The sequence below is a fragment of the Cladophialophora yegresii genome (genome assembly GCF_000585515.1).
Source record: "Cladophialophora yegresii CBS 114405 chromosome Unknown aczIN-supercont1.7, whole genome shotgun sequence".
Taxonomy (NCBI): Eukaryota; Fungi; Ascomycota; class Eurotiomycetes; order Chaetothyriales; family Herpotrichiellaceae; genus Cladophialophora; species Cladophialophora yegresii.
This window is the reverse complement of record NW_006913051.1, coordinates 2579295-2602501: the sequence shown is the minus strand read 5'-3', so window position 1 is coordinate 2602501 and position 23207 is coordinate 2579295. Positions and strand designations below refer to the sequence as shown.

Sequence of the window (23207 nt, the reverse complement as noted above, 5' to 3'; positions counted from 1 at the left end):
CAGTCGAGCTTGAGACGTTCCGCCGAACAAGCCGTAACCCAGCTTTCCCTCTTCCGATTTGTCTGATCTTGTGGATCGAGTTGCACAAGCGATGGAACGCCCTCATGCACATACAACGGCGATCGTCATGGGGACCCATAGCTCTTACCATTGTAGGCAGCCTGCTCAGAGGGAAGTGAGCTGGGAGAGAAAAAGATGCGCAGCTACAAATACTGGACGCAGTGCCCCCCCGCGCTGCATCCTCGATGAGTTCCTACAACGCTTGCTGTAACCCCACTGTGACGGCTACCACTGCTTCAGCATCATGGTAAGCTCCAGATTGCTCTTCCTGTCCGGCGGGTTAGCAAGTGCGGCTGTTCTAGATCCGAGACAGGCGACCACTGCCTCTGGCGAGACCACAGCTTCTGCTACTGAGCCATGGTACTACCAAACCACTCCTGAACTCTTCGCCGGTCCTACAACGACCGGACTGATTGCGCCTTTTCTTGCTCAGACGAACCCTGCCCCTTGGGGTGCAGAGGCATCATTTGTTCCCAATGCGCCTCTAGAGACCAATCTCCCCATCCAGGGGAACACCAACAATCAGAGTATCTTCCAGCTACATGGACAGTTAAGCTCATACTTTCCCAACCCTATTGGGTTCGGCTCGAACGAGTATCCCTTACCTCCGGGAGCAAACATCTCGACCGTCCATCTCTTGCACCGGCACGGAGCTCGTTACCCGACTGGAACATCGTCAGTTGCGAGCTTCGGAAGCAAGATTCAGAACATCACAGCTAACGGAACGGCGAAGTGGACAGGGGATCTCGGCTTCTTGAACAACTGGAAGTACAACCTTGGCGCCGAGATCCTGGTCGCCCGCGGTCGACAGGAGCTGTTCGATTCCGGCGTCTTATTCTATTACAACTATGGTAACGAGAGCCTCAAGAGTGACCTGACCAGTCCTAACGGCGTATAGGCGCACTTTACAACACTTCCACCAAGATTATTGCCAGAACGACTACCCAAGACCGGATGCTGAAGTCGGCTGAGTACTTCATGGCGGGTTTCTTCGGCCTCGAATGGACTCAAAATGCCAGCCTGGTGCCCATCATTGAGCAGAACAATTTCAACATCACACTTGCGGGCTATATGAACTGCAACAACAGCAACAACTACCTCTCTACGGGTGGCAACAACGCATCTGTCATCTGGGAAAACATCTACCTGGCTGACGCCACAAAGAGACTTAAGGCTCTAGCTGGTGGCTACAATTGGACAGTGGCGGATAGTTATAACGCGCAAACTCTGTGTCCATACGAGCACGTCGCGTTTGTAAGTTGTGTCACTCGTCCCAACTGCGTCAGCCGGTACTAATGGGCTTGGCTCGTAGGGGTATTCTCAATGGTGTGACCTCTTCACATACGAAGAATGGCAAGGCTTCGAGTACAGCATCGACCTGCAATTCAACGGCAACAACGGGTTCGGTTCCCCGACCGGACGGGCTGTCGGGATTGGCTATGTTGAAGAGTTGTACGCACGCCTGCAAGGCCATCTGCCTGACGTGCCACCCGGGACGACCCAAATCAACACGACAATGGTAGCAAGTACTGCGACTTTCCCATTGAATCAGACACTTTACTTCGACTTCTCTCATGATACGAACATATTCTCGATCATCACGGCATTCGGGCTGAAGCAGTTTGGTCAGCCACTGGGCCCGACCGGTCCGCCTGCGAACCGGCAATTGATTGTGTCGCACACCACACCCTTTGGTGCTCGAATGGCAAGTGCCCCATTACAGGCCAGGAACACGTATACTAATTGGCATTCCAGGTCTGGGAGATAATCCACACTCCTCAACCGCTCAAGGCGATCCGCCCAACCAGCCCCAACGCAACCGCTTCGGACTTTTACGCCAACGGCACCGCAACAACCTATATCCACCTCTCCATCTCTCAACGTACTGTCCCACTCTATAAATCCTATCCACAATGCGAAGAACGAGACGATGGCTGGTGCGAGCTTTCCACAGTCCTTGAGATCTGGAGTGGCCTGCTCGACCAGGCAGAGTACGATTACAGCTGCAACGGAAAGTATCCTGCTGCTGCACCTGGCAACATCACAAACGGGGTGCCGATCTCCAAGAGGGATCTCGGCAGACGGTTTGGCTCTGGCCTGGAGTTTTACGAAAGCAGTGATCGCTGGGTTTTGTAGAAATAGGCAGAGCAATAAAACAATGTACCTCAAGAGGTCAGTCGACTGCCCCAGTAGGTGTCCTTTCACTGTTGCCTGGACCGTATCCGCAGTTACTCCGTACAATCGCGGCGTATCTCGTATGGAGGAGGCCGAAGTAGTTAGCTAAGGGACAAGACTACCTCTAACTGGCTCAGCGGCGCGGCGGGCCCCTTCCCAGAGTGCGTCTAGGCTGCCCCAAGCGTGCGGGTAGCGGCTCTTCAGGCCCCTCAACCGCCCAGCTGTGCCACCGAGCGGCCGGTCATCTGGTATTTCCTGGGGAAGTGGCTTCTCCGTCCCCATGCAAAGCTGCGTCAGGTTTGTTGGGAGATCTCACTTACCGTCCCAACCAAACTTGATGCATTTTTGCACTCGGGCCAATCACTGCGCACAAGGCACGACGCAAAGGGTCTCAATGATTGAGCAAATGCAGTACATAGCCTCAAGTACCTCCAGCTTCGTCACCGACTCCTTCTCCCGCACGCTCGCTGATTTGTTCCTCCGGAAGTTCGTTGGCTGCTGTTGTTTGTCCCAAGTCACGCGCCACAGTTGATAGACACTCTGATCAACTACCTTGAGCCGGCGTCCCGTCATCTTCCCCCCAGGCGTCACTCGTCATCCGTCGCTCCACGAGCCAGTCAAGTCTGGAGTTTGCATTGCACAGGGCCGTAATATCATGAGCGGCGAAGAGAGAAGCGAGATCGTGGACCAGTCCTGACCCTAGGTTTTAGCTTCAGCGCCGGCGCAATCTGCAGCCGTCTGACGCGACGTGGTGTCAAATTTCCAGGGCAGGACAGGCCAAGGGAAAAGTACAAATTCCTTCGCCTACCGCTGTCCGCCACAGCCGCCTCCACAGTTCATCAATTTTCCGATCTCCTTTGGTTTGGACTTTTCTTGCGAGTTTTTGTGGGGGAAGGTTCGTGAAGCTCCATCCGGTCTACACAGTGGTCTCACCTGTGCCGTGGGCTCGGATCCCGCCTATTGGAGACGCGTTGCGCTATTGAAGGCTGAGTCAGACAGAGTTCGTTGTTGGGGAAACTTTATCGAACGCGGGAGGCAGAGGTTCATACACTTTGCCCTCGAGCAAGCCGGCGCATATTTCGACAGCCTCCTACGACACTCGACCGCGACCAAGTACATGACAAGCCGGATGATCATCCTGGCGGGCGCCCCGGAGCCGGCGAAGCTCGACTGGAGCGAGAAGTCGTTGTTGCCCGACGCTTCACACGTCGAATCACTTCCAAACAAGGAGAACATGAATATCGACTCCTCGATACGGCCGAAATCGCCTTCATCCAAAGCGTTCGGTGCTCAATGGCGCCAGATCACGACGCAGAGACTCCAAATGCGACCGATCCTGCCGAAGCTCAACATTGACCCGCGTCCATTGGCGGCCGGCGCCCTGATAATGCAGCAAGCCGGCGAATTGGACAATGTCGACAGAGGGGATGCGGAGTTCTTCTCCCTCTCGGAACTGCTCGGTGCTTCGACCCCTGGTAGCGACATCAGCGAGCCTCAATCGAGGCCCTCACTATCGGAGGGTTCATCCTCCATCCCCGACACAACCTCATCCGGTACGAGCGCCTTCAATACTTCGGAGGGAGGACCCATATCCGAATACTACGACCATTCGTTCTCCATCTACGAAGCCATCCCATCCTCCCAGCTCTCCTACTTCTCCGACTCGATAACGCCTGGTACACCGATCTTCGAGTCCAGTGAGGACATGTTCTCGGCTTCACAGGGAACAGCGCCCGGCACGCCCGGTGGAATCATCCGGACACCCTCACAACGGAGATTAAGCCAGGCACCACGACCAAAGTCGCTCTCGGAACTACGGGACATCCCTAACGCGCATTATCTCGAAAGCATCTCGCCGCAGACCATGACCGTGAATCTCATTGTCGGGATCATCTCAATCGCACCACCCCGGACCGTCATCACGGGCGCCAAGTACGGCAAACCCCGCGAAGTCGACCTGGTGGAAATGATCGTCGGCGACGACACAAAATCCAACTTCACCGTGTCAATGTGGCTGCCGCGAGAAATGCGGGTGAACTGGAAAGACGGCGGCAACCCCAACCCCGAGGGCATCCGCTCTGTGCTCCGTCGCAATCTCAAGTTTATGCGCCCGCGCGACGTGGTGTTGCTCCAGAACGTCGCTCTGTCTTCCTTCCGGGGTAAAGTCCACGGACAGTCGTTGAAGGGCGATGTTACGAAGATCGATCTGCTGTTCCGCAAGAAAGTCGACGACGACGATCTGAGCGGGATCTACAGCGTGAGCAACCTACGGACTGCGAGTGTGGGGAAAGATCCCCAGGTCGTCAAGGTGAAGAAGGTGAGGGACTGGTTGAACGAGTTTGTAGGAGAGAGGGACGGCTTATCGCCTGTGATGGCAGGGAGGAAAGGAAAAAGAAACAAGGGAGGGTATGCGGGATATGGATTTTTGCCTGAAGACACCCAGTAGACGGGCTGAAGAATTGTTTGGGAAAAGCCAGCGATGGACCAGACCTGGCCGAGGTTTCGAAAAGCCGGACAGATCTAGAAGATCTCGGGCTGCATATTGAGCTTGGAGGATGTAATAACACCACAATGAACGGGCGCAGAGGGAAGGGAGGAACACAGCGCACCAGCACCAGCACCTTGTATTGTAGTATAGTCACGAGCCACGACAGCCTTGGATACTAGTAATTCATGTACCTGCCTATTGAGGATGCTGCGTGATTATACAACCGACTCCCTAGGTAGGTAGGACAGAGAGCATTGCTGAGCACGTGAGTGGCCCTCATTTGACACCGTGAACTTCAAGTACTGTGTAACCATGGTCGAAGGCGGCTGGAACATTGACAATAGCAGACAAGAGTTGAAGACACGGTGACATGATTCTCGAAGCATGCGGCTAATTTTGGCACCCGAGTTCGCATCGGGAAAATTCTGCGTGTCAGGAGAGGGGAATAAAGTATGCGTTACGCAGAGTTGTGGCTGTGTCATCGGCTCGCAAAAGGATGGTGAGGGGTATTGCCTTGTGACCATGCCCTGGGTTGTTTGTTTTGTTCACTGAGCGATCAGCTACACTGACCAGGTGAGGACTTTGACTGTCGCGCTAAGTACATGCTGATGTTAGGTGAAGTTGCGTGTCCAGTACGGAGTTCAGTACGGTAGACACAGGAAGGACAGTCCAACGGTAGCAAAAGCTCTTGCTGTTCCCGTGGCGTCTCGAACGCAGTCCAGAAGAACGCCTCATTAGCATCTAATCACGGGCGGAGGACGAGATGCGGAAGGGCAGCAGGCGTGCGCGCCCAATGATAAAGACACGTTAGTCGGCGTGAGCTCAATACTTCCTCCGGAGACTCCTATGGTATGGGGGCCCATGAGCGTTAGAAAGGGGCAATCATCCCTTTGCGCGAAATTGCACCATGGCGAAGCAGCTTTGGTAACGGTGGCTTCAGGGGAAAGAAGCCAAAGGGTCTCCTCCGTACTTAGGAGGCTTAGATGAGGGTCCCGCGAAATTCACCTTGCGTTATCGATAAAATTAAGCTCGGCTTCACCACGCGCGGCGCGACTTCCAGAAAGAAAAATATAGTGGCAGTTCCGGGCTCAGCTGGACCCCCTTGCGACCCTTGTTTAGCCGTAGCGAACACAGTGGCTGCTGCCGATTCAGAAGTGGGTGACACGCTGCGCAACTTTCACTCGAGCCTCATATAACACCACCTTGCCCTGCTCGAACCTCCCTTTGAGCTCTTTGAACCAGTTGAACTTGATCTCGCCGAGCCTCATCGTCGACACACAGTAGTCCTTGAGCTACATTTCATTCGTTCTACACCCTTGTCTCCTTTCACTCCTTGCCGACCATATCCTCACTTCCCACTCTCATTCAAGATGAAGGGTAAGTCAAACAGTCCGGCCACATGGCACAATGACATGTCGTGGGCAAAGCTAACTTGTCGTCTACAGCCCTCATTCTGTATGCACAAGCCGCCTGTCCGTTGCACCTCACTTCCACTAACCCTCCTTTCACAGCGTCGGTGGCTTCGGCACCAGACTGCGACCTCTCACCCTCACCCTCCCCAAGCCTCTGGTCGAGTTTGCCAACCGACCCATGATCGAACATCAAGTTGAGGCTCTGGCTGCTGCCGGTGTTACAGACATTGTCCTGGCCGTAAACTACAGACCCGATGTCATGATCAGTGCCCTGAAAAAGTACGAGGACATGTACGACGTCAAGATCTCCTTCTCTGTCGAGGCCGAGCCTCTGGGCACCGCTGGTCCCTTGAAGCTGGCGGAAAAGATCTTGGGCAAGGACGAGTCCAATTTCTTTGTGCTGAATTCAGACGTTATCTGCAACTACCCCTTCAAGGAGCTGGCTGCTTTCCACGAAAAGCACGGAAACGAGGGCACAATCGTCGTCACAAAAGTCGAGGAGCCCAGTAAATATGGTGTCATTGTCCACACACCCAACCACCCCTCTCGCATCGACCGCTTCGTCGAGAAACCCGTCGAGTTCGTGGGCAACCGCATCAACGCCGGTATCTACATCTTCAAGCCCTCCATCCTCAAGAGAATCGAACTCCGACCCACTTCGATCGAACAAGAGACTTTCCCTGCCATGACAAAAGACGGCGAACTGCACTCATTCGATCTGGAGGGCTTCTGGATGGATGTCGGGCAGCCCAAGGACTTCTTGAGCGGCACCTGCTTGTACCTGGCTTCGCTGGCCAAGAACCAACCGAAGAAGCTTGCTTCCGCATCTGAGTCATACGTCTATGGTGGCAATGTCATGGTCGATCCGACAGCCAAGATCGGCAAGAACTGCCGCATTGGCCCTAATGTGGTCATTGGACCTGGCTGCGTGATTGGTGATGGTGTCCGGTTACAAAGATGTGTGCTGTTGGAGGACAGCAAGGTCAAAGACCATGCTTGGGTCAAGTCAACCATTGTCGGTGAGTGAAGAGAATGTCAAGCTGTCAGATCTAAGGGCTAACGGGTGTTTAGGCTGGAGATCATCTGTCGGCCGCTGGGCTCGTCTGGAAAACGTCACAGTCCTTGGTGACGATGTTTCAATAGGTGACGAAATCTACGTCAACGGTGGAAGCGTGCTGCCTCACAAGAGCATCAAGGCCAACGTTGAAGGTGAGTCTAACCGTGCATCTCTATGCCTAACAGTCTTTTAACGAAGCTTTAGTGCCGTCGATCATCATGTAAATGGCTGGTATCAGCCATGCATGTCACCCGACTTCGGCTCTTCACTCTATATTACGCACTCAAAATTTCTCTCCTTTTCAGTGATATGTTTTACTATCGACCGCAGGGAATGGCGACAGTCGGCCGGCTAACAGCGAGCTGGGGCGTTTATGAAATGAGCGAAACCTTCTGCTTGATGCATTTCAGTTCACAGGGCCAATGAGACGATAGAATTTAGAGGACCGGAAACTCCGGAAATGGTCACTGCTTAGAATTCAAAGGGTTGCATGGTATGAGGTTCCCCGTGGTTTCGTCGCAAAAGGGGCAGTGGAAAATTTCACTATCACGCAAGGGCAATATCGATTGTAATAGCATAGATCTGAGGTCCGTCCGGAATCACGAAATGAAGATGATGGTGATGAACCAGTCTTTCGAGCGAGTTTCTCTCTGCCATTGCTTCAGTTCTGCTCCTACTTTGACATCCCGCTTGTCCGGAGTATTTCTCGAACAGAAGTACCGGTCCAGTCAGTCCATTGAAACCGCGCTGTGCAGCGCGAGGACGCACGCTGTCAAGGGTTGCTGGAGATGGAGAATGAATGGGATCGGATCGTGGAAACGAAGGCACAGGAAAGTCAAGACTTGTTCGCCAGGTAGGTACCGATGTAGGCACACGCACGGTACGGTACGGTACGGTACGGTACGGTACGGTACGGTAGAGCAGCAAGTACCTTGTGTCCAGTACTGCGACTTGTGAGTGCGCAAGGTACGACTGTGATCGCGATCGTGACTGGTGATTATGACCTGTACCTCGATATTCAGGGAACGACAGATTACGGAGTACAGTACAGTACAGTACAGTACAGTGCAGACACACACCGACTGAACGCATAATCAGCCATCACCCAAGTCCGACCCGGTTGCCTGCCCGATCCGCCTTTTCGTGTGAAGATTGCTATTCCTATTTCCGCGTCGTTCCCACCTTCAGCTCGCCATGTCCGGGGTTGGAGTGCAGCCTGTGCCGCCAATGCTGCCGAAGTGATATCCCATGTTGAGCATGAACCCATAGGGGAACTGCCCGCCGCCGCCGCCGCCACCGCTGTTGCTGCCGCCATCCTGTTCCGGAAGACTCGGATTTGTGTTCGTAGCGATATCAGGAAACTCGTCCTCCAAATCTCCTCCCGAGCCAGTCCCCGAGTTCGAGTCCGAGTCTGTCGAAGGGGGCGTCGCGCGGCCCAGCATTTCCACGACTTCTTGTCGGCGCAGGCTTACGCGGGCGATGCGTCGGCTAGAGGCCTCAAAGTACATCCTTGCCCTGGACTCGGCGGACGAGAAGTAATGGAGCGCGGACTTGAGATGTTGCGTCCTGGGGCTCTCGGCTGGTGCTGATCGCGGCAAGGTTGTTGGCGTTGACGTTCCTGTCGAGTCCGTAGTGGTTCCCGAGGACACGGATCTCGACGCCGATGTCGCTGATGACAAGACACCGTGACAATGGCATGAGCAGCACGCGGGCGGTTGTCCAGAGGCTGACTGTAGCGCGTCCTGCGACACATTTGCTTGGTCTTGATGGTGCCACCGCGTGACTCGCTCCTCGAATGGTACTTTGTCGGCTTTTGCAACGTAGCATCTGCCCAGGCCCTCTAGTGCCGCAAAGCTCGTCTTTTCGCGTCCGTAGACGTCGCTCAACGTCTTTGCACGCCTTAGAGTCTCTTCGAAATGTTCGATCGCCCCATCTACGTCACCGCTCGCGAGGCAATCGTCTGCGACATTCGTCAACGTCCAGAGAACGTTCCTGGCGGTCGAGCCGTACTTGAATTCCTGATCGTGGAGCAGTGACCTGCGCATGCTCGCGCGCGGGATTTGAAAGCTCGAGCCAGAGTGGTAAAGGGCGTCGCAGAGGCGTTCGCGGAGGTAAAGGGCCCTCCAGTCCGATGATGGTGCTTCCTCTGCAGCTGCACCAGGGAGATGGCTGGAAGACAGCTGTAGCTGGGTGATGGCCATTTCCAAGCTTTTAAGAATAGAATCAGCGAGGGGTGGTGATCGCGGTGTAGTGCTTACACTGGGCCGTTGATACTCTTGCAACAGAAGTCCGAAGAATGTTGTCAACGGGTGTTCTGGCTCAATCAGAGCCCCCGACCTTTCGTGGATATGAGAAAGCAGCTGGCCTAGAAGGACGTGGACACCCATAGCCTGCAGTCTGGGGTTGGCCGTGTGGCTTGCTAACTCGCAGATTACACCGAACACCAAGGCTAGAGACATGGGACTGTGGTTGATCAAGATCTCTTCAAGCAGCTGGAAGCCGTTTCGAAAGCTCGTCAGGGCTTTGGTAGCTTCCGGATCTCGCTTCTTGTTTTTTGATACAGCCTTGGCGGATGGTGCAGTCAACGCAAGGTTGGCCAAGGCTGAGATGCCGTCCTGCATCTTGGATGCAAAGATTGCATGGGTAGTGTGGGCGTGGATGGGCGGTTCCAGCTGGGTTTCGAGTTGCGATGCGATGAGGTACGAGCTCATGTAACCCATTATGCTGTAATCCAGGTGCTCGGACAGGGCAGAAGCACTGGACCTGATGAAGATTGGCACCGAGGTTGGGGAGAGGTTGTCGTTGTGTACCAAGGCTGATGTGGTGAAAGACACAGGTCCTTCTGAGTAGAACCCGTGTGGTGGTTGTTCGACGTTCTCATCGCTGTTCCAACAGCCATCCGAACTCCACTGATACATGTCGCCGAGGTTGGCAAGGTCTGTATCCGGTGGCTGCTCATGGTACTGGTAAGGAAATGGAGCCACGTGATGGGGTCCAAATACATCGACCGGGTCCTCGTCGCATGAGCTTGAGTCCTTTGAAGAGAGATTGGACGCAGTGACGAGCTCCACATCATCGCTCAGGACGAACTTGTCGTCCTTGTGTTCACTGACCCAGGTGATAGGGTCATTGATCTTCCTCCGCCGGAAGTATCGCAAGAACTCCTTGTAGCTAACAGGATCCCCTCGGATCTTGAAGCTGGGCATGACGGTTTTGCTGCCGGTGCTGTCAACCGCAGTATGGCCCGATTGACCAACCGCCGGTCCTTGGCGATCTTGATGGTCTGCCAGAAGTTGGGCAGCAGTCCTCATTTCATTGGACTTATGATTGCGGCCGATTTTCCACTTTTTGATACGTGTGTGTAGCATGCGTTCACTATAGCAACAGCACGTAAGAAACAGAGCTCCAGAAGGTGTTGGGAAGGGAGCCTGCTCGATGAAAGAATGCTCGAGCTGGAGGAGAAGACAGTGCCATATAAATGTATCGAAGAGAGGAAATGATTCTCATCAGAGTGCGGCTCCACACCAGTGCTGACCCGCAGCGTACTTTTGGTTACGAGGTCTCAATCCAAAGGCAGAGACTAACAAGAAGGTTTCACGTACTTGACTTCAAATCCCCTTGAGTGCAAGTGGCGAATGAGCTCCGCAACACTCAGTTTCTGTTTACAGTAGAGGTGTGTGATGACCCCCTGCATTGTCTTCCATTCTGTAGCGCTGTGTTGTCTGGCAGCAACTCGCGATAATGACCGGCTTTTTGAGGCCCGTTTGTCTTTGCTGACCGGCAAGGCCAAGGAATATGCCGGCGGTTCTTCGATCTGTGGCCAAACCGGTCCTGCTGGATGCATCGTACGAGTGTTCGACTTCCTTAGTTCATCAAGTAACGTTCGAAGGATTTGACCACTGAGCCGTTATATTCTAGAAGTGGAAAGACAAAATCTATCATACCACAATAGGGCAAAGACGAGGCCGGGCGATGTTGCTAACCCAGAGCAGTCGAGGTTTGGATGAACAGCAGATCCATCACTGCGGCTGAATCCACGATCCATAATATATCCAGGGCAATCAGATGAGAAGGGTTACACAAGGTCAACAGCCTTGCAACCATCCTTGATAGGGTGTGTGGGGTCGGCGTGGCGCTGAGCGATTGGGTGGCTGTTCATAGAGGCGGCGTCGAGGCGCAGCCGTTATTCGACCACTTGCACCGGCGCCTGCAAGGTGGTTTTGTTTGCGGCGCATGAGTTGCCAGCAGGTCACATGCATCGAAAGTGCTTGGCCCGGCGTCAAGGCGCAAGCTCTGTCTGAGCTCATTGGTGCTCTGTGGCCATTCCTCAACCGCGCATTCAGCCGCCGAACAAAACTACCCCGATTCTTGGAGAACTGCGCACAAGGCGACCATAGCCATGTTGCGGCTCAGAAGGTCTCGTCCTCAGCGTTCATAGCCCTGCGAACTACACTAGGACTGGTCGGGTCTGCACCAAGGTCAATCTCAGAACCATCGGGTTCTAGTGTTTGACTGAAGTCCAATTCTTCTTCGCCATAGTCGATGCCTGCGTTGGTAAGAATGTCTTCCACGATGCGTTTAGATGCTTCCTTTGCAGGAGTTTTCAGCAGCCGATTCTGAGGAATGTGGAACTGCATGGTCTTAGGCGGACTCTGACCAAAAGGTATGTCGTCGTCAAGATCATCATCATCACTATCCCACAGGCCCTGGGTGCGGGTGGCTTCTCCCGACGGTTGCGCCTTTGAATGCGCTCGAGCCGGAGTCAAGACGCTGACGCCAGGGATGGGTCGTTTGCGTTCCGGAGAAGAGAAAATTTCCTGATTTAGCTCCGGTGGGGCCACCACAGGGCTGGAATCTAGAGTTGAGTCGTCTAAGTCTGCCTTGCCGGCGCGGTTGGAACGCGATGGCGTCGTCACCGTTCCGAGCTGTAGATTTGAATAGCGCTGGCTTGTCAGGGGCGTGGCCTGAACACGGTAGTTCCGGTCGAGAACGCGGTGAAGCAGAGGATCGGTCTTTTTGCGGGTGGTGGATGGTCTCGGAATTGAGGTAGGTCGGGGAGGTAGAAAGGGGGAAGACTGCGGTGTTGCTGCCATGGTATCAACATGGAACACAGGCTGCCCGCCCGGTGTCTCGGGTTCGGTCGCTCGCGCGCGCAATGTACTATCCGCCATGGTATTGTTCACTTCCTCCCGCAATGCCTCGTATGGGGACGGATAATGTGCGAAGCCCGCTTGCTGCTGCTGTGTCTTTTGCGTTCTGTAAGGTCGTGGCGTACTGCTCTTCGAGGGAGATATGGTCATGTTGGAAAGGTCAAGGTCCTGTATGGAGTCGGTTGAGATGTGCTGAGCCGAAGGAGTTTCATATGATTCCGAGGTCTCTAATGTTGTATGTGTTGTTGTATTAGAGTCTTCTGTGGCCGTAATATCGGCGTCATCTGTGGTGTCGATGCGCGACGCCTGTTCCTCGTAGCCGGATAAGGACACATTGGCGCTGGATTCGAAGAATTGCTTCCAGAACTGCGTCGGGTGTTAGTAATATCCGGTCTAGTTGTGCGGTGGTTTCCATACTCTCGACGCCTCCCACACATCCTTGGAGTGGGCGGCATATTGCTCGACAACGGGTAAGATGCTAGATGTGACTATTCGATGTGCTCGACTGAAGTTGTGGTCGATTTCTGCAAGAGTCAGTCGAGCACATCCTTGTGGGTAGGTGCCCTCACCTTGCAGGGTCAGTGTTATCGACTGTTCCAGCTTCTCCAACTCTTCGGGCAATGTCAACGCTCTGGGCTGAGCAGTCGAGCTGGTCCGTGACATTGCGGGCTGCTACTCTTGATACGCAGGGAGACCTTTTTCAGACTTCAGTTGCGACGCGTGTGAGGGAAAGTGGACGCGCAGGCAGGATCTTCCGAGGTTAAGCCGCAGCCTTGAGCCCGGTGCGGGGAAGAAACCGCCACTTCGCGTGTGGCGCAGCAGGGCGAGGAGGGTAATGGGCTGCCTCGGAGTCAATGATCCTTCTGCCCTGGAACACCAGGTTGACGCCTTGGAAGAGAGTTCGACTCTTCTTAACCACAGGCATCTCTCGTCGGCACTCTGGGAGACCTCTTTACTCGAGTCTGATTTCAGCAGAAGAGGTGCCATCGCATCAGTGCTCTTTCCGAGATGCCAGCTCCACTCGCCAGAGGTAAGTGCAATGCTACGTGCCTCCTCACACCGCACCCAGAACGCCACCACTCCCTCCCCTTACATCATCATTCCTTGTGGTGCTATACCACGGGCGCCGTGTAGGAGCGCAAGTTCACTTGAGCATTGACAACTTTGGTACTGACATACAATGCCTCCTCCGGTAGGGATCATAATCACGGTTTCCGTCCTGGTGGCGGCGAGCCTAGCCGCATACGAGAATCCTCAGGTGCGAGCATGGATAGACCGGACGAGACACAAGATAGCCATGGGCTTGCACTCCCTTGGCGACGAAATTGGACCCAGAAATCGTCCGCCACTCCGGCGCACTTCCACTGACATCTCCATGTGCGAGGACCAGGGCGAGCAGGCGGAGGAACGGAGGCGGCAAGCCATCGCCGAGATCATGGAGAGAGGAAGGATACTGGAGGAGAAAAGGAAGAGGAGAAGGCTCTCCGAGCAGGAGTACAACCAGCCACACTCGCCGACTTTTGATAACATGGTGGACGAGAACGGGATACTGCTGCAAGACAACGGATTGCAGGCTGAAGGCCAGTCGTCCGGAATCGATGCTCAGCCAGCATCAACCACTTTAAGGCAGAGACCTGGGACATCGGATCCAGCGGATGAGTCGCCCAGTCCGCATCTGCCATTAAGGCAGCTATCCCCCCGTCCAGAAAACGCCTTCGAGTCAAGATATGAGCAGGAAATGCGCGATGCATGGAATCTTCCCTTATCGGAGAGGAGAATCGCGATACCCCCCAGCCATGCCTCCGAGAGCTTGATCGAACTCACACCTACCACAGAAGGCGTTCCTGACCCAGACTTCTCCATCCCTTCGGCAGAGTATCTACACCAGCCCATGAACCGGTCAGAGTACTTTTCTGCCGCAGCCTCGAACTCGACGCATACGCTTTCGGACCGCGAGTCGCAGCCCCCGCTTTCAATGCAGAGCTCACATGCTCTTCTGCCCCAAGGGAGCAATGCTAATGGACACGTTGGCAACCTAGTATCGGCCTCGTTGACACCCAGCATTGCTGGAAGCGTTAGCAACATTCACGCGAGTGAAGCGGAAGAAAGTTCGGACGACGTTCTCAGCGAAATTGGTGACGGTATTCGGACTCCTGCCAGTGCATGGACCGACGTTGACAGCACGGTCAGTAGCGATTTTCACTTGTAGATATGTGTCTACGGAGCAATGATAGCAGGTATGTCTTTGTGAGCATGTAAATACAGCCGTATGTCGCTACGTTCAAGTTTGGGATATAGTGCCTGGCCATGACAAGCGTATGGCCGGTAATGGCGAGTTGACTTCTCCTTTCATCACAGTCTCGAATGAGTTCTATGTTTGAATTTCACGTCAATGCGATTTGGCCCGGCACTTGAAATGTCCTTCTGGTCTCGATCTGTGCGCGGGGACCTGCAGGCTGCCATTCATGCATCTGCCATTTCATTCAGGTCCAGACAGCCTCTGTTGCACCTGCCCACCTGCCTCAGCGACAACATGGACATTTTCCGATCTGGCGGCTTTGAGTCATGGGAGCAAGCTGGGATGCAACTGCATTACCACGGCTGGCCTTGCCTGCTGTGCAGACACCGCGCTCTCGAGTCGACTGCTCTGTTGCTACCTGGTGACAGTCTTCACTGCACAGTTTTGGGTGCCACCACACCATTATCATTCACTGATTCCAACTACATCACCGCATTCTCCCTCCTCCACGAGACAGACAAACCCTTTCTTCAAGCCTCCCAGATTGTTTGACGCTTGACACTGCCTTGCATGTGCGTGCACTTCGGTCACTCGCTTCTTTCGCACCGCGGATGATTATGAGGCACGCTTCCGCAAGCAACATACTTCTTGCCGAACATCATGGCGGAGGCCAGAAAAACATACCAGACAGGACCCTGGTCTACTCCTGATGTGAGTACCTGCTGCCCTGCGATCCGAAGCACATGCTAATGCGACAAGATAATCTCAGCCGCCCTAGTTGGACCTGTGGTTGTCGCCGCCTTCCTCGAGTCATTCTTGTGGGTGGCGGCTTTCCTGTATTGTTTCGGCAAGGCGTTCAAGAAGTCGGATCACTGGACGCAGAAGATGCTGGCGGTCTGGTTCTCCGTGTTGTTCATCATCCTCAGGCAAGATTTCTGGAGCGTTCCTAGGATCTCCCTCTGACGAGCGACCTTCAGGGGCATATTCTTGCCGGTCATGATCACAACATTGCCTTTACCAAGACGGCTCACTCAATACCTCCCAAAGGTGTTTGTTGATATTCTCCAACAGTTCGCATTCTACTCCTTTGCGGCCATGCTTGTTGTCCCTTGGCTACTCTGCGTTTACCGCATGGTCGTTGTACCATTGGGACGCACAAAGCGGATCAAGTATGTTCTAAATGAACGCACCGCTCCGAAGATAGTTGTGGTCATGCCAGTATACAAGGAGCCACCGGAAACATTGTGGACAGCACTCAACTCGGTGGTCACTTGTGACTACCCAGCTGCTTGCATTCACGCGTTTGTGTCCTTTGACGGAGACAACATCGATGAGCTGTACCTGAAGACCATCGAGAGACTCGGTGTCCCCATTACGTTGAAGAGCTTCCCAAAGTCGATCGACGTAGGCTACAACGGTGCAAGAGTCACGGTCTCCAGATTTCCTCATGGCGGCAAGCGACACTGCCAGAAAGCCACCTTTCTCCTAATCGACAAGATCTATAAGCGTTATCTGCAACAGAAAGACGACCTGTTCATTTTGTTCATGGACTCGGACTGCATCCTGGATCCTGTGTGCATCCAAAACTTCATGTACGATATGGAGCTTCGGCCAGGCAGTAAACACAACATGCTGGCCATGACAGGCATCATTACATGTCGCACGGAAAAGCACTCGCTGATCACACTGTTGCAAGACATGGAGTACCTCCACGGACAGCTTTTCGAACGGTCCGTTGAGTCTGGTTGCGGTGCCGTCACTTGTTTGCCTGGGGCCTTGACGGTGCTTCGGTTTTCGGCATTCCGCAACATGGCAAGGTTCTACTTCTCGGACAAGGCGGAAGAATGCGAGGATTTGTTCGACTACGCCAAGACCCATCTCGGTGAAGACCGGTGGCTGACGCATTTGTTCATGCTCGGTGCCAAACAGCGGTACCAGATCCAGCTGAGCACCAGTGCCTTTTGTAAGACCGAGGCGGTTCAAACGTTTCGGTCGCTGCTCAAGCAGAGGCGTCGTTGGTTTCTAGGGTTCATCACGAATGAAGTCTGCATGCTGACGGACGGCCGGTTGTGGTGCAAGTATCCCCTGCTTCTGTTGCTCCGCTTCGCCACACTCACCATCAGGACGACGGCGTTACTTCTCTTGATTACACTCATCGCCGTGTCAAGCACCTCGACTCGGATTGACTCGTTGCCTTGGGAGTTCATGCTAATATCCTGCGGCTTGAATTGGCTCCTCATGTTCTACTTTGCCTGTAAGCTGCACCGCTGGAAGTCGCTTCTCTACCCTTTGATGTGGTTGCTGAATCCACTGTTGAACTGGATCTTTATGGTGTATGGTATCTTCACTGCTGGACAAAGAACCTGGGGTGGGCCTAGAGCAGACGCTGGCGCAGCGGATAGGAAGGTGACGCCACAACAAGCCATCGAACATGCATTAGCGACTGGAGACGAGTTGAACGTGGTGCCCGAGACATTCAAGCCCGCAGTGGAATTCCGAAAACGCCGTACCCGGCCATCGCACCTTCAGCCGTCGTCGAGTGTCGAGGGCCGCTTCTTTTCGGCAGAGTACGAGTCCACTGCTCCCGGAGTGCTGGAAAAGGATATGGCGTCGCCGACTCCATCTAACGGCGCCTTCGGCTCTCACCCACACCGCTTTGAGCACGAATCCCTTGACATGAGTGACTCGGATAGCGTATCCGTCCACACACCCAAATTTATCAACAGTTTCAGTGAGGACGAAGAGGGTCCTAGCGGTCATGGTGGTCGTGACACGGGACGTAGGCCGCAGAGCACGGTCCATTTCTCGCAACCCCTGGTACGAGACGGTCATTTGTCCACACGAAGTGCAGCTCCGGCCTTGCCGGGTCAAAAAGATGGTGGAAGCGAGGTTCTTGGGGTTAGAGATTCGCTGACAGTCCCTGTTCATACACGACGGTGGACAACGGACAGTCACCACATTGACACTCGGTCCCCTCTGGGTCGGAACAGCCCATTAACAGCCATATCGGCGGAAGATGTCACTATGGTGCAGGATCAAGAGAGGCGGGGAAGCCTCAGCGGAAGCGAAGACGGCACCAACAGAAGGAGTAGCAAGACATTGCAGCGGAAGAGACTACGAAAAAGAAGCCCGAGTCCTGGCAAAATGGTGTAGGGCCAGGGCGAGATCAGAGGAGACAGGCGTCGAGAAAACTGGTAGTATCATTATTACTGTAGCACCCAAAGAAAATCCGGGGACACCTTGGACAGATATCGAGATAGAAAGGCATCCTGTGTCCATCAATGTTCAAAGGCCCGTTGTTCTAGGGTTCCGTGTACTATGTACTGTGTATGCTGTTCACAGATTGGAAGGCTGAGCACAGGCAGCCGTTGCTGCCCAGCTGTCGTGTTGATGGGTGATTGATGGAGAGGACAAAGTGTCGTGGTGGTCGGGCTGCCCAGTGACGTGCCGCTTGGCGTTGATCGAACCTGCGCGAAAGTGCCACCAAGTGCTGGTCGCCGCCGCCGCTGAAATTTTTGGACTGGCTAGGAAACTGACCCGCGACTTGATCTTCGTTGTTGCATTGTCACTCATGCCTGCATGTGCTGAACTGTTCACGCCTCTAGACTGATCTTGTTCGAATCACTCTGCTACTCACAGCAAATTTGTGTCACCACCGTACATCTCTTGCTAGACAACCTCACCATCGCGAGATCCCCGTTAGAGATTCTTCTACTTGATTGACCATGAGCGTCGTCGGGATAGATTTCGGTGCGCAGAGCACCAAGATTGGTGTCGCGCGCAACAAGGGTATTGACATAGTAAGTATGCATCCTTCTGTGGGAGTGACATTATCATACTGACTGTGTCCAGATCACAAATGAGACGTCAAACCGATCTACACCGTAAGTACTTCCCACGCAGACTCATCTTACCGTCACTCACACTTCACAGGTCCGTGGTGGGATTCGGCCCCAAGAGCCGTTACCTTGGCGAAGCCGCGAAGACGCAGGAGATCTCGAACCTCAAGAACACAATCTCGTCGCTGAAGCGCCTCGCCGGACGAACCATCAATGACCCCGAAGTCGCCATTGAGCAACAGTTCATTACCGCTCCTCTTGTCGATGTCAATGGCCAGGTGGGAGCTGAGGTCACATACCGTGGCGAGAAGCAAAAGTTCAGCGCAGTCCAGTTGATTGCCATGTACCTGGGCAAAATCAGAGACACTGCCAGCAAAGAACTGAAACTCCCCGTCTCGGACGTAGTCATTGGCTGCCCGCCGTGGTTCACAGATTCGCAGAGAAGAGCCATGCTGGATGCTGCCGAGATTGCCAACCTGAAGCTCCTCCGGCTTATCAACGATAATACGGCCATTGCACTTGGCTACGGTATCACGAAATCCGACCTGCCCGAGGGTGATGCGAAGCCTCGCCGCGTATGTTTCATCGATGTCGGGTACAGTGACTACACCGTCTCCATCGTCGAGTTCCGTAAGGGTGAACTGGCTGTCAAGGCTACAACCTTCGACCGCCACTTTGGTGGGCGCAACTTCGACAAGGCTCTAGTGGATCACTTCGCAGCCGAGTTCAAGGAGAAGTTCAAGGTCGACATCTACACAAACCCAAAGGCTACCACTCGAGTTGCTGCTGCCGCGGAGAAAGTCAAGAAGATTTTATCCGCCAATGCTCAGGCACCTCTCAGCATCGAATCGCTGATGGAGGACAAGGACGTGCGTGCCATGCTGAAGCGAGAGGAATTTGAAGAGATGGTCAAGCCGCTGCTCGACCGCGTCACCGTCCCGCTAGAACAAGCTCTGGCTGAGGCCAAGTTGAAGGTCGAGGACATTGACGCCATTGAGATGGTTGGAGGTTGTACCCGCATTCCCGCCATCAAAGACAGAATCGCCAAGTTCTTCAACGGCAAGTCTTTGTCATACACCCTCAACCAGGATGAAGCCATTGCCCGAGGATGTGCATTCAGCTGTGCCGTTCTCTCGCCAGTTTTCCGAGTCCGCGACTTCTCCGTCCATGACATCGTCACGTACCCGATTGAATTCACCTGGGAGCAATCACCCGACATTCCGGATGAGGATACCAGCTTGACAGTCTTCAACAAGGGCAACGTGATGCCGTCAACCAAGATTCTCACCTTCTACCGGAAACAGCCGTTCGACCTCGAAGCCCGATATGCCAAGCCGGAACTCCTCCCTGGAAAGGTGAACCCCTGGATCGGGCGCTTTTCAGTCAAGGGTGTCAAGGCGGACGAGAAGGATGATTTCATGGTGTGCAAGCTTAAGGCGCGACTCAATCTCCACGGGATCCTGAACCTCGAGAGCGGCTATTACGTCGAGGACGTCGAGGTCGAGGAGCCGGAGCCGGAGCCAAAGAAAGATGGCGATGCCATGGAGACCGACCAAGCCAATGGCTCTGCAGAGCAGTCCAAGCCCAAGATGCGCAAGGTCAAGAAGCAAGTGCGCAAAGGAGAGTTGCAGCTTGTTGCCGGCACTTCGTCCTTGGACGATGCTACGAAGGCTCAAGCGGCCGAGGCCGAGAATGCGATGTTCATGGAGGACAAGCTCGTTACCGACACCGAAGACAAGAAGAACGAGCTGGAGGCTTACATCTACGAAATCCGAGGCAAGATCGACGATCTCTACGCCGACTTTGCGAGCGACGAGGAGAAGAGTAAGATCAGAGAAAAGCTGGAGAAGACCGAGGTAAGTAATGTGCAGTCTGCTATTTTGAGCGTTCTACTAACACATGGTAGGATTGGTTGTACGACGAAGGAGAAGATGCCACCAAAGCGCAATACCAGGCCAAACTGGACGAAATCAAGTTCCTTTCCGGTCCCGTCGCTCAGAGATACCAAGACAAAGTCGAAGCAGAACGGCAAGCCGTCCTCAAAGTCCAGGAAGAGGAAGCGGCCAAGAAACGAGCCGAAGCCGAAGCCAAGAAGAAGGCAGAGGATGAAGCTAAGAAGACAGCAGAGCCTCAGGCAGATGAGCCCAAGGACACTGAGATGAAGGACGCTCCGGAAGAGTCAGTCAAGCCAGACAGTGTGGAGGAGAAGTAGGTTTGAACCTTTCACGCCAGTACCGGGATGGCGTCAGTCACGGCGCCAATCTCACGTCTATGCTGCATTGCAAACAATGCGGACTTCGAACCCTCGATGACTTACTTTGCTCTGCAGGCAAGACGGCTCGAGAATGCATAGATGGAAGGCGCGTGCGGAACGCCTATGGAACCATGACCGCTCGTGACGGATGGGTTAACGACAGATGGACGTGGAATGTGTCATGCATAGCGAATGGAAAACAATGTCTCTTTTCGGGCGTTCGAAGACGGGCGAGGCGGAGCAACGATAGATAGAATAATCCACCGAAGACGCTCTATTCCGGCTTGGTAAACGTGATTCTGCTTGGACCCGGTCAGAATCTCTACGATCAGAGCCGGACTCGACGAAGCAATCACATAGAGTCGGGATTGTGATCAACAAGATACCATTCTCAAGCGGGAAAATTGCCACCAATTCGCCGCGTACTCGGCCATGGGTGAAGGAGTTGATGCACGGAAACACCGAGGAAGGACATTTGTGATCACTTCCACCGGATGGCAAGCCACGAAGGTAAAGCGGCAACGACAAAAATGTCCACCGGTGTCTGGGCCAATCGACCGGCTCCTCGCCTCCCGTTCCGTCCAATAGCGTCAGATGCTTTGCTCCCCGCTTCACCCGCAAAGGCAAGAAGCCGAGGTAAATCTGGCGGCGGCGATAATCTGGCGGACGGAATAATGTAGAAGAGCATCAGCTGCGGCGGTGTTCGCAATTGCTTTGCTCTTCTCTTCGACTGCCACTCCATCACCGAAATTTATTGCTCTATCTTGCCCTTGTTGAGTTGAATCGTCACGGGAGGGGTGATAGTATCTACAAAGTAGCTGCTACGCTCCGCTCCGCAGAACAAAATGGCCACCCAAAGACTAGCCTCCGTCTTCTCACACCTGTCGCCCTCGAAGACTGGCGTCTCTGCCATGTAAGCCAGATCTAGACTAGTCACTACATGCTAACCACCAGTGACATGATTTACTGACACGCTACCTGCAACAGCACACAGAAGCACCCCGATGACATTGTCATTACCCTCGCCATCCGAACACCCCTAGCAAAGGGCAAGAAAGGCGGCTTCAAGGACACAGACCTGGACTACATCGTCTGGGCGCTCCTGAAGGAGGTCGTGAAGAAGAGCAAGCTCGATCCCTCGCTGGTCGAGGATATCTGTTTGGGAAATGTACGTCTGTCACCACCTCCCTTGTACATGGCTGACGGATGATCCAAAGGTCGGGGATGCCCGAGCAGCATATAAAGTCCGAGCCGCGTCACTTGCAGCCGGCTTCCCCCACACGTCAGGTGCAAGCTCCGTGAACAGATTCTGCTCCTCGGGCTTAAAAGCCGTACAAGACATCGCGAACCAGATCTCCACCGGCAGCATCGAGATCGGGCTCGCGCTGGGTGGCGAATCGATGACCAACAACGGTGGTCGCGAGATGCCTTTCAGCCCTGAGATCGTGGCAAACCAAGAGGCGGCAGACTGTCAGCAACCCATGATCCAGACGAGCGAGAACGTCGGCAACGATTTCAATATCTCAAGACGCACGCAGGACGAGTATGCTTGCGAGAGCTTCCGACGGGCCGAGGTCGCGCAGAAGGCGGGCTGGTTCGACGACGAGATCGTGCCGATCACGACCAAAGTCAAGGACGCGGAGGGGAATCTCAAGGAAGTGACGCTCACCAAGGACGAAGGCCCACGGTACGGCACTACGCTGGAAAGCCTGCTGAAGATTCGACCTGCCATGCCACAATTCGGCGACAAGACTTCCGGAGGCAATGCCAGCCAAGTCACCGACGGCGGTAAGTTTTAAGTCCCACTTTCCTTTTCCTGCCTTTTTGGCAGTGCTAATACGATTATGTGCAGCCGCGGCCATCCTCCTCATGAAACGGTCGAAAGCCCTCGAACTAGGCCAACCGATCCTCGCCAAGTTCGTTGGTGCCACCGTCGCCGGCGTACCTCCGCGGATAATGGGCATCGGCCCCACGGCTGCGATCCCCAAGCTCTTGTCCAAGTATTCGCTGAACAAGGATGACATTGACATCTGGGAGATCAACGAGGCGTTCGCCTCCATGGCCGTCTACTGCTTGAATACCCTAGGCTTGGAGCACGAGAAGATGAACCCCCGTGGTGGAGCGATTGCGCTGGGCCATCCGCTAGGAGCCACTGGTGCGAGGCAGATCTGTACGATTTTGAGCGAGGCCCGCCGCACGAAGAAGAAGGTTCTCGTCACGAGTATGTGTATTGGCACGGGCCAGGGCATGGCTGGCCTGTTTGTCAATGAGCAGTTGTAGGTGGCGGCCATAATGTTGTACATGATGGATGCGCATCATATTTGAGTCGGGCGTCTCTATCTGGTCCGTCTAAAAGCACGTAGCTAGCTTTGATTGACCATCTGGAAGGAACCAATCTTGACCGCGTCTCCTACGATGAGCCTTTCCCCTGCCCTCGGGAGCACTCTGCCTACCTAAGCATGGACTTAAGCCAGAAAGGCATTCCATCTACTTCGTACAGCTGACCATTTAATCCTTTTTTAAAACAACGCCG

At 54.2% G+C, this 23207-nt stretch overlaps 9 protein-coding genes across 9 annotated transcripts; 7 read left to right on the top strand and 2 right to left on the bottom strand.

Moving 5' to 3' along the window:
- Positions 1-304: 304 nt before the first annotated feature.
- A1O7_10041 (uncharacterized protein) lies at positions 305-2196 on the top strand (the record flags this gene model as incomplete). The annotated part of the gene is made up of 4 exons (XM_007764025.1): positions 305-911; positions 959-1314; positions 1373-1732; positions 1816-2196. The coding sequence occupies 4 exons, from the start codon at positions 305-307 to the stop codon at positions 2194-2196; spliced, it is 1704 nt and encodes a 567-aa protein (XP_007762215.1).
- Positions 2197-3352: 1156 nt separating this feature from the next.
- A1O7_10040 (uncharacterized protein) lies at positions 3353-4681 on the top strand (the record flags this gene model as incomplete). The annotated part of the gene is made up of 1 exon (XM_007764024.1): positions 3353-4681. One exon carries the CDS (start codon positions 3353-3355, stop codon positions 4679-4681), a length of 1329 nt encoding a protein of 442 aa, XP_007762214.1.
- A 1412-nt stretch (positions 4682-6093) lies between these two features.
- On the top strand, positions 6094-7416 carry A1O7_10039 (mannose-1-phosphate guanyltransferase; the record flags this gene model as incomplete). Its single annotated transcript, XM_007764023.1, has 5 exons — positions 6094-6100; positions 6169-6178; positions 6235-7154; positions 7207-7344; positions 7397-7416. The coding sequence occupies 5 exons, from the start codon at positions 6094-6096 to the stop codon at positions 7414-7416; spliced, it is 1095 nt and encodes a 364-aa protein (XP_007762213.1).
- A 960-nt stretch (positions 7417-8376) lies between these two features.
- Positions 8377-10398, bottom strand: A1O7_10038 (uncharacterized protein; the record flags this gene model as incomplete). The annotated part of the gene is made up of 1 exon (XM_007764022.1): positions 8377-10398. One exon carries the CDS (start codon positions 10396-10398, stop codon positions 8377-8379), a length of 2022 nt encoding a protein of 673 aa, XP_007762212.1.
- Positions 10399-11601: 1203 nt separating this feature from the next.
- Positions 11602-13005, bottom strand: A1O7_10037 (uncharacterized protein; the record flags this gene model as incomplete). The annotated part of the gene is made up of 3 exons (XM_007764021.1): positions 11602-12708; positions 12760-12866; positions 12912-13005. 3 exons carry the CDS (start codon positions 13003-13005, stop codon positions 11602-11604), a joined length of 1308 nt encoding a protein of 435 aa, XP_007762211.1.
- Positions 13006-13522: 517 nt separating this feature from the next.
- Positions 13523-14551, top strand: A1O7_10036 (uncharacterized protein; the record flags this gene model as incomplete). Its single annotated transcript, XM_007764020.1, has 1 exon — positions 13523-14551. The coding sequence occupies one exon, from the start codon at positions 13523-13525 to the stop codon at positions 14549-14551; it is 1029 nt and encodes a 342-aa protein (XP_007762210.1).
- A 690-nt stretch (positions 14552-15241) lies between these two features.
- A1O7_10035 (uncharacterized protein) lies at positions 15242-17734 on the top strand (the record flags this gene model as incomplete). Its single annotated transcript, XM_007764019.1, has 3 exons — positions 15242-15292; positions 15341-15492; positions 15559-17734. 3 exons carry the CDS (start codon positions 15242-15244, stop codon positions 17732-17734), a joined length of 2379 nt encoding a protein of 792 aa, XP_007762209.1.
- A 572-nt stretch (positions 17735-18306) lies between these two features.
- On the top strand, positions 18307-20632 carry A1O7_10034 (hsp88-like protein; the record flags this gene model as incomplete). Its single annotated transcript, XM_007764018.1, has 4 exons — positions 18307-18381; positions 18434-18465; positions 18515-20276; positions 20327-20632. The coding sequence occupies 4 exons, from the start codon at positions 18307-18309 to the stop codon at positions 20630-20632; spliced, it is 2175 nt and encodes a 724-aa protein (XP_007762208.1).
- Positions 20633-21519: 887 nt separating this feature from the next.
- On the top strand, positions 21520-22954 carry A1O7_10033 (acetyl-CoA acyltransferase; the record flags this gene model as incomplete). The annotated part of the gene is made up of 4 exons (XM_007764017.1): positions 21520-21587; positions 21662-21842; positions 21892-22462; positions 22527-22954. 4 exons carry the CDS (start codon positions 21520-21522, stop codon positions 22952-22954), a joined length of 1248 nt encoding a protein of 415 aa, XP_007762207.1.
- Positions 22955-23207: the final 253 nt, after the last annotated feature.